Source organism: Nannobrachium achirus (genome assembly GCF_963921795.1).
Source record: "Nannobrachium achirus genome assembly, chromosome: 3".
In the NCBI taxonomy this organism is placed as follows: Eukaryota; Metazoa; Chordata; class Actinopteri; order Myctophiformes; family Myctophidae; genus Nannobrachium; species Nannobrachium achirus.
Window position 1 is genome coordinate 39,288,497 of NC_137812.1, and position 10,584 is coordinate 39,299,080.

General features: G+C 42.9%; 1 protein-coding gene across 1 annotated transcript in view; it reads right to left on the minus strand.

The window, feature by feature from the left end:
- The window catches only part of doc2g (double C2-like domains, gamma), a gene marked incomplete at both ends in the record, with an annotated part of 37,169 nt that overhangs the window by 10,563 nt on the left and 16,022 nt on the right, over positions 1 to 10,584 (minus strand). Inside the window, 3 exons of the mRNA XM_080721209.1 lie at positions 3,701 to 3,825; positions 8,257 to 8,313; positions 8,603 to 8,729. Coding sequence (XP_080577335.1) covers positions 3,701 to 3,825; positions 8,257 to 8,313; positions 8,603 to 8,729 — 309 coding nt within the window. The remainder of the gene's footprint in view (positions 1 to 3,700; positions 3,826 to 8,256; positions 8,314 to 8,602; positions 8,730 to 10,584) is intronic.

Sequence of the window (10,584 nt, forward strand, 5' to 3'; positions counted from 1 at the left end):
AGGGTGCCTGCAAAAAAGCTTATCGTCGCTGTCGGGTGGAAAAAAACTGTGTCCAAAACCGTTCGTTTTGCATTTATCATTTTAAAAATGATTTAAACTAGTGAAAACAGACGATCTACAAGCACACAACGCCTCGCACGATCTGCTGTTTTCACTACTTCTGCGCGACGGCCTTGTATGATGAAGCAGGGCATTACTTTGCGAAAGAACGTACACATTTGAAACTTGGAGATACGAGGTTTCCACCCGACAACGACGTTATTTTACTCCCTGCTCCACCTGACACTGCTATTGTTTAGACCTGTGTTCTCTTCGCTCCAGTTTGCGCTAAAACCAGACGATATCTACAACACAGTCTGCTGGAAAAGAGGGAGTTCTGGTACAGTATATATAATACAGTACCTGTACCCTGAGCTGTTCCGAGAGACGTCCCTGTCTCTCTTGCTTCCTCACCGCTAGCAAATATATCATGATAAGAAGACATCCCTACCACGTACTCTCTGTTACATCCTGGCTGGACGTCTCCAAATACATATGATGTACGATTGACCTTGAGTATGCAGAGTGGACACATAGCCCTTATCAAACACCTCAAGAATATCTAATCATATTACACTGTGAATCCCCCCCCATTTCATTTCCTATTCATTGGCTATCTTGGCCATAAAACTGTATAATCCAATGTGGAAGGATAGAAGACAAAACATTTTGGATCATTTTCTAATATGCTTTTTCGGACATTCTACACTATGAGGATTTTTCATAAAAGAACTGACATTTCATGGGGATGAGGCGAGTTTATTAACAGACAATCTTGCCCAAGTCTCCACAGGACCTTTAAGATGATCATGGACTCTAGATTATTATGGGAGTCTGCTCTTTGCAGAGATGGGCAGCTTTTAGATGGGGTGTGCACTGTGCAGTGGAGCACTCACCCAATGCCATTTTGACTTTGCATGCACATGGTACTCTAGCCCCTCAAAGGTACTAAAAAGTCTCAAATCAAAACTACAGACCTCTCAAAACAAACTATTAAGACTACTACTAGACCTCACACCTCACCCCTGCTCATTATGCTAGGGTGGTACGGCTCAGGGTAGAGGACAGAATACAGCAACTTGCAATGGGCCTGGTTTTCAAAATCCTCACAGGACCAGTGCCCATGAATCTGTCTAACTACTTCACTATGTGAGAAACGGCCACAGGCCCAAATCTTCTTATGAAAGTCATCATCTTATCTTTATCTACACGGGCATTGTCACGTATTTCTTTTTGTATGTTGCTGCTTTTGCTCTCTCTTGGCTTGGTCTCATTTTGTAAAAGACGTTTTCAATTCCAATGTGACTTCCTAGTACCATTAGTGAAGAGAAATATATCAAGTTTGTCTGAATTACAAATGGCCAATGTTCAGGCTGGAGGCTAACACTCTGACACTTCAATAAGCTGTCATGAAGTAAATTCATTATTGAGAAATGTTTGGACCGTTATCGTACCCTTTGGCAGCGGTTCTTGTAAAACCTGTGGGTTGGAACTCAATACATAATGGACTGAAGCAATGTTCAAACACAACAGACAAAGTCAAAGAAGTACTACATTCAAATAAAGAACTTTTTTGTTATGAATAGAGTTCCTTCAAATCGGTAAATCAGTCAAAAGATTAAGGAGAATAAATCTGTGTGATTTAGATGTACGACTTTAACACACCACAGAGCTCTGTCACATTGTGCATATGAATGGACTGGTAACTAAGGCACAGAGTGCCTCTACTGAAGGACAGGAAGAAATCAATAACCAGGCAAGAAAGAATAAAAAGAGAAACTATGACAACAGAAAGAGACGTGAGAGAGAGAGAGAGAGAGAGAGAGAGAGAGAGAGAGAGAGAGAGAGAGAGAGAGAGAGAGAGAGAGAGAGAGAGAGAGAGAGAGAGAGAGAGAGAGAGAGAGATAGAGTCTGCTTTCTATCAAGGGTGTTTCTTCACCTCTTTATCCTCCAATGGAAGTTCACAAGATGACCCCCCCACCAAGAAAAACAAACAAACAGATGAAAGCACATTAGAATAATCTAATATACACCGACTAGGGTAATTATAATAAGGGTAATAATAATAAGGGTAATAATAATAATAATAATAATATAGGTCCCACACCTTCGGTAGTTGTTTGTCACAGTACATTTGTACATACGTGAAATGTATTCTCTGCATTTTACCCATCCTATAACGACTAGGAGGAGCAGTGAGCAACCATATATGTGGCACTCGGGGAGCAATTAGGGGTTAAGGGTCTTGCTCAGGGACACATCGACACATAGCTGCCTGTCCGGGAATCGTACCTGCGACAAAGGCGACCACTCTAATGAAACAGTCGTCTGGGGCAGAGGGATGGCATTTCTTGTGACAAGGCATGATAGCTCTATTTTCGTCCATGCCTTACCCCTATACTTCTTTGCCTTTTTTTACTATTTTGAAAAACATTACAAAAAGAAAACTTCAAATAGCCGACAAGTTGTGAGCTTATAGATCAGATAAAAGAAATGGCTTGAGTTTAGAGATAAGGGGTAAGGCATGGATGAAAATAGGGCCCGATGTCTTCCACAGCTGGGGCAACCCAGAGAGGTTGAAGAGGTCCCTGAACGGGACAGCAAGTTGCTCAGCACACACCCTCAGCATCCAAAAGTTGATGCTTTCTTGCCCCACTGGTCGATGGTGATTGGCGTATCCGAGGGCAGCGAAGAGCAGTCTCCTCTGAAGTTTATAACGGGAGCAATTACGTTCTGAACGACGAATGCTTCTGAGCATCTGAGCAAACCGCCTGAGCTGGACCTTTCCCACTGGGTACTGATGCCAAAAACCTGGTCCAAGAGACATTCATTCTCTGCTTTCAGCACTATCAAGAAAAGAGCTATGGTGGCCTCCAGCCACTACTCATACACAATTTATACTCCACTGGCTCTAAAATATTTTAATTTCAAGGTCTGCCATAACTCTTAGAGTTACACAATGGTAAGAGTCCATTTGGAACCCTCTTAAGGAACCCTGCATGAACCCTGAAGGTCCCTGGACCCCACTTTGAGAAGGTCTGATTTATGCTGCTACCAGACTGCCCTCAGATTTATAATAGGCGACACCCATCACAGCATACTGTATAATAAGGTTGGTTGGCCCACCCATTGATCATAAAGTACGCAATCTCAGGTCTTCTTGATGATTGAGAATCCGCATGTCTTACTGATGAGTTTGAAAAGTTAGCTCTCAAGTCAGCTTTCACGGCTACATCCCTCCATTCCTGAGATATGGATGATTATATCATTTTAATCTTGACCTTGATCTATTTGAGTGGATTCAGTGATTGATTGATTGATTGAATACTTTAGTGACATAGTTTTAAAACTACAATGAGCTAAAAAGAAAAAAAAAAAAAAAAAAAAAGGAAAAAACAAAGAGAGAGAGACACACAAAAACCCAAAGGCTTGTTTTCATATTGTGGCCCATTAAACATTCAACACTCAAAAACACTGGACAAAACAATAGTGCAACAGACAATGATACAACATACTGTATGAATATTATATCCTTGGGACAGCCCCTAATGCTCCTGGACAGCCCCTAATCCTTCTCCCCTTCTACACAGACAAATGGGCTATCATCCATTTAATACATCAACTATTACTCTATTACTTTAAACATTCAAACATTACTCACATTTTGACAAAGGGGTCAGAGTATCCATTGGAGTCCATGGCAGCCAGATGAGCACAGCGTATGATGCCCACTAAGAGGCTGCTCTTCTCTGGGTTGTAGCACAGCGACACCAGGATACGTCCTCGCTGCATGGGGGCACAGACAGCAGAGACACAACATTGAGACCTGAGGCCCATTCATCTACAAATTGATTGATTGATTGATTGATTGAAGACTTTATTAGAAGTTTGCATAGGAAAGGTACAGTTTCATGATGGTACAGTTCACTGGTACAAGGTCTACTAAAAGGAGATCCTAGAAAAGACTAAGCTAAATAAGCTTAGTCTTTTCTTAAATGGTTTCCTGTGGAAAACCATTTAAGTATCTCATATAACATTGAATGACAGACGAATAGAACACAGTACTATGCAGTAGATATAATCGATAAAAATAAAAATAAATAAGAAAGGAAAAAAATAAATAACAGTGAGTCTATACAAAGAGTAAGTATATACAAAGAAGGGGCAGGGGAGGGTAGGGCTGGGCTAGGTTTGTTTTACCAGTTGCGAACGGCTGCTGCCTGTAAGTGGTTTTTCAGGGCGATTTTGAAGGATGCTAGTGATCCACACTCCTTTAATGCCTTCTAAATCAATAATTCTCAAACGTTTTCGTGCCAAGGACACCCAAAATGGTATGTGTTTGGCCACATCTGAAAACGTTTTTGCCAGGGACCAAAAGAGATGATTTGTGTTAAACACAAATCGTTCAAAAGTAGCTATTAGCACCTGATACATGCGTTATCATCCCTTGGGATGGGCATGTTATCACTGTTGTCACGCCTTAGCCAAGGCTCAGTCTGACTATCAGCTCCGAGGAGCTGGGAGACCCGATATCAGCCGCGGTCTTGTCATTGCAATGCGCATGCGCCAACACACGTTCAGAGGGGGGAAAAATAAGTCACGCTGGGATATGACACTACCAGGTTGGGAATTCCAGCCATGCGCTCTTACTGAGGACGCTACTGAGATGGAGGCGCCGCTCTGACAATTTTTTTAGGGTTAGGTTTACGCATGGTTTTACTGAGGTTAGGTTTAGGGTTTGGGTTAGGTTTAGGCATAGTTTTACTGAGGTTAAGGTTAGGGTTTTTGGGTTGGGTTGAGGCATAGTTTTACTGAGGTTAGGTTTAGGTTTAGGTGTAGGCATAGTATTTTTCACCGCCACGCCACGTGCAGGTACCGAGTTATGTGCCATTAAAAGTTAAAACCAAGCAAAAACAATCCTGGTAATCCAACGGCCCGGGTTCGAATCTCACTGAGGGAGCGACCAGTACATTATTCCTCTGAATGTGTGTTGCAATGACAAGACCAAGGGTGATAACGGAGCTACCAGCTCCTGGGAGCTACTGTTCGGGCTCCTGGGAGCTGGTAGTCAGACTACTGAGCCTTGGCTAAGGCATGACAGCGGTGATAACAGACCATCCCAAGGGAGGATAACGGCTGCTATTAGTCACAAGCTCTTGTTAATACCTTTTTGTGTCGGTTCAAACTGATAAAACCCTTTCAAAATGTTAGAAAAATAGATTGGCTGTTTTGCAACCATTGCACGAAAAAAGATAAAATGTTTTTGCACAACAGGTAAAAAATTGGTTTCTCCTCCACATAATCTGTCATTCCTGTGGTAATCAATTCACACACTCACACACACACACACACACACACACACACACGCACACACACACACACACACACGCACGCGCGCGAGTACACACACACAAGCAAACACACACACACACACACACACACACACACACACACACACACACACACACACACACACACACACACACACACACACACACACAAACGCAGGGCACAACTGTGTCAGTGGGGTCTCCTGGGCATTATCTGGGCTCAAAGTGGGGCACACGACACAAAGGGGTTCTATTTAGATTCTGAATTAGTCATTGTTGTGTTTGGGCATGACATAAATTAGACCAATAAGAGCATAGTCTCCGATTCCCTTTAAGAGTTTGTTGTGCCTGCTTCATAGTGCATTGTTATTTAGCAAGTTAGAGGAGACAAATAGTTACTGCTGAGGAAAACTGCATTGGACCATCTAATGGAAGCAGCATTAATAATAATATTCTCACATGTGTCCCCGTTCCCTCCACTGGCTCCCGGTTGTGGCCCGCACAGAATACAAAACACTAATGCTGGCCTTCAAATCAGCCAATGGTATGGCACCTCCATACGTCCAAAGCCTGGTCAACCCCTACAACCCCACCCGTTCACTCAGATCGACTAACACAGGGATGCTGACAGAACCTTCGCTAAAAACTCCAGGACAAAAATCCACTTGTCCTAGACAATTCGCCCTCCTAGCCCCCAAACTTTGTTATGAACTCCCTGTCGCACTTAGAACGACAGACTCACTCCCTATAGTTTCCGCAGTGGCCTGAAGACTCACCTCTTCAGACTCCACCTTAGCCCATAGCACTTACCGTAGCACTCGGCTACCCTCAATGACCATACATGAAAGCTAGATAGGATTTTTAGGTTTTATATAAAGTTTTTTTACTGATTAGGTGCTTGGTCTACTTACGTTATTTTTTCTAGATTGATATTTCTATGCTATTGATGTATTGATGTTGATGTATTACCTTGCTTATTGTATTGATGTATTTATTACCTGCTTATTGTAAGTCGCTCTGGATTAAGAGCGTCTGCTAAATGCCTAAACTGTAAGCTGTAATGCTGGCTGGGGAGGCCATAGCTGAGTGGTTAGTGAGCCTGCCCGTGGAGCCAGAGCCCCTGGTTGTTCTGGGTACGATTCCAGGTCAGGCCAGCAATGTCGATGTGCGTCCCTGAGCAAGCCTCGAGTGCCGTAGAATCGAATGGCTGCTCACTGCTCCTAGTTGTTATAGGATGGGTAAATGCAGAGGACGAATTTCTCCTATCTGTGTGGTGGGTAACACTCCATTCGCCCAGTGTTTAGGCGCAGTCCTTTCGCCCACCGAATTGAACCGTTTGCTCTCTCACACACGCACGCACACACACACACACACACACACAGGGCGAACGGCATGGCCGGGGCGGGTAGGCAAACTGACTGGTATTCTCTGTGTGTATATATATAATGTGACAAAAACACCCCAAGGAGTGGGGACTATTCTAATGTGATATAATGATGTCAGGAGATGCGGGGGAAACAAAAGCGCTCTGCTCACGGAAACATCCCATGGAAAGGAGAGGTGGACCAAACCTCCTCCTCATGTCCAGGGGACATCTACACCTATAATTAGGCCAACTCTGTGTTTCTTTGCTTCATTACACCCTGAGGAAGGCGCAAGCCGACACATGTTGGTGTATTTTGATTTCTCTAGACCAAATAATTTACAATAAAGGCCTTAAAATACAGTGCCTGATTGCCTGGACCTGGATTTTGTATGCCTGTTTGACATACATGTACATAATTGTTCTTCTCTCCTGAATATTATTACTTTCCATGAGTAACTGTGGTTTGAGGGATACCAGTAGCGCTCCTGTAACCTATTTTCCCCCTTTTTGGTTGATACCAACAGACCCTTGTATTATTATGGATCATACAGCCAAGACAGTTCATTATTCTTTCAACTTCAATGCAGAGTCTCTGGTAATTTAAATTGTTGAACTTGAGTAAGTGTTAATATCAAATGGATTCTGATTGCTGGCAAAGATTAGTTACCCAGCTACTATTTGCCCTTGCGGGTTCCAATTTGGAAATATAGAGGACAGTTTATGCATGCATGAATATTCCCAGAACAGTTCCATTCCAGTCAAGCTCAAGATTATAACGTCACTGTCGGGCAGAAACCTTGTATCTCCAAGTTTCAAATTTGTATGTTTTTCCGTAAAGTAAAACCCTGGTTCATCACATAAGACTATTGCACAAAACTAGTGAAAATAGCTGATCTAGATCGGCTATTTTCACTAGTGTGCTTGTAGATCGGCTATTTTCACTAGTTTAGATCATTTTTAAAACTCTAAATACTAAACTAACAGTTTTGAACATACAAGGTTTCCACGCGACAACGACGATAAGATTATTATTGGACGGTTGGACGATAGATGTGAAACATCAAATATTCACATCAAAACTTGTGTGACGTAATGGAAGCAATTATTTACAACTGACAAAACAAAATTCCTTTACTTTCCACTTTAACTACTGAAGCGTTAAATTAATCTAGTCAGAGATGGAACACTATTATGATCCAAAACGATGATGAGAGAGAAGATCCTATCAGTGCAACCAGGGTGGGGAGTAATTGGAAAGCTGCTCGGTTGTTCTGAACTTCACTGGTTTCACTGATTTATTAAAAGTACATGTCATTCAGATACACAGCCGGTGATTAAAATCAGATAATTAAAACCAGGCTAGAAGGTGGGGTGGGTCTATTAGAATTGCCAGAAAGATAAGAAAATTCATTAGATTTTCAGATGAGAAAAAGCAAATTACCAATCAGCCTTTTCTTCCCCCCCTTTGCTTCAAACAATGCTAATGGCATTGTTAATAATAGCTCTAATGAAAAGTCCTACCTCTTCCTCTGCTATGGGCGCTCCCTGCTCCACTGTTTGATTGTTGCTTTCTTTATTCTACGAGACACAGAGAGAGAGAGAGAGAGAGAGAGAGAGAGAGAGAGAGAGAGAGAGAGAGAGAGAGAGAGATGCAAACATATAGAGATAGAGACAAAGAGAGGATGAGACAGGAAGAGATAGAGAAGTTCATCCCATAGGCCAACATCACATACTGTATATATAGAAGAGGAACATACAGTATATATGACAAGCATGCATTCAGCCTGGCGAAGATTGTTGTGACACGCATGCACGCACGCACGCACGCATGCACGCACACACACGCACACATGCACACTGTATCTACCTGTGCAATTCTCTCCAGTCCCATATTGTATCTCTTGTTCTCCCCCTCTTTCAGTTTCTTCAAGGCCACCCTCACTTCTCCAATAAACTCATTTCGACCAAGTCTGTCCATGTCACATACACAAAGTCTGCACGCATGCACACGCGCGTGCACACACACACACACACACACACACACACACACACACACACACACACACACACACACACACACACACACACACACACCGAGAATAGAATAAGAACAGCTGAGTAAGTGCAAAGAGCCAGGTGGACTCCATTACATCATGTAGCAGTGTGAAACAGGCTCAGATTAAACCATGCTTTCCTTCCAACATGAAGCTATAAACTGTCGGCTACACTGTGTGTGTCTGTCTGATGCCAGTGGAAAATACTTTAACGCCTCTCCATGCAATAGGAGAGAAATCCGTAAATAAAAACATTGTGAAATGCAACACATCCGACATCATGATCCTAGCCTCCCTATTCTGGGCATGTCAAAACTAGGCTATGTGTCAAAATATCAGATCTACAAGTTGTGAGCTTGTAGATCGGCCATTTTCTTGTGAAGAGATTTGGAGTAGAGGGGAAAAAAGGAGGTATAGACCCCTTAGAGGTACCCGGTCAATGAAGTACAGTATATAGGGTTTAAGTCAGGGGTCTTCAACGTTTTTCAGGGCAAGGACGCCTTACTGTAGCTGAGAGAGATGAAGCAGGGACCCCCGCTACATATTATAATAACATTATGTAACAGATTAAACCATGTCATAGATTTCATAAAAAGCTTCATTCAAAGACTTGTTTGACAGCACTATCATCGGTGTTGGGTTCATGTTAATGTGTATTTCCAGACAGTTATCCATTAAAACCCTCAATACTTATAAAACTTGAACTTGATTTGCTCTTTGTTCCCCTACACCACACCTCTTTGCCGAAAATAGCTGTTCGAGCTCACAAAGCCTCGCGCTGCAAGCTTGTACTTTAGATCAGCTATTTTATTATTCCCCTCAGAAAAGGAATTCCAGGGTTCAAGTGGTTAATGTAAAAAACAAGTTCCTATCACACAAACATTTGGTGGCCTCCCTGTAGTAACTCTGAGTACCGCCTAGGGGTCCCGGACCCCTTGTTGAAGACCCATGGTTTAAGTGGTCTAATGTATTTATTACCTGGTGATATTTAGAACAGAGTCGCAGCTGCAGAAAGCCACATATTTAGGTCATTATATTCCAGCTCTGTATGAACAGCGCCATAAAACAGGGAAGACAGGTCAGCTGGTAATTTGGAGATAAAGTGGGTGCGAAGCTTCCCCGGCAACAAGATCAATCGCTTGACGGACGAGAAACAATGTGTCAGTCAATACAGGTCTTCTGCATATTTCTCCAGCGTGCGCTTCAATCAGCCCAGTCGACGCACTGATTTATGCCGAACCAAAATGCGGGTAAATGCCATTTGGAGGTCGGTTATCAACAAATTCACAGGTAATTTATAATCTGACAGCTTTCCATGGCAGACCATAGTGAGTTGGCAGGATGCCCTCTTCAGCAGCGGCTACACTCCCTCCATCACCTGTTCAGCTGTGCCCAGAGGGACTGTCAATGCACAGTTGTTGTCACTTGTTTGTTACCCATTTCTGTCCCCATCCCTTCTCTGTCTTTCTTTCCCTTATAGGTATGTCTCATTCGCTGTCTTTGTTTTTCTTTACACAAACAAATGTACGCACGTCGCACGCACGCAAGCATGCACTCACTCACACACACACAGTTCGTCCTCAGTCTGTTCCTCTGACATTTGGATTTTGACACGTTAGTTCCAGCCTTTTTATACTCATAACTGATGGGATGTCTCTGGCAGATGCCTCAGAATAAACCTACACTTGTGAGCGCGGTTGTGGTGTGATGTATGCAGGCTGTGAACGTTCTCACCAATTCACTCATGGTCCCACAACATGCTGTTTGCAGATATAGCCTCAAAAATGAGATCCAA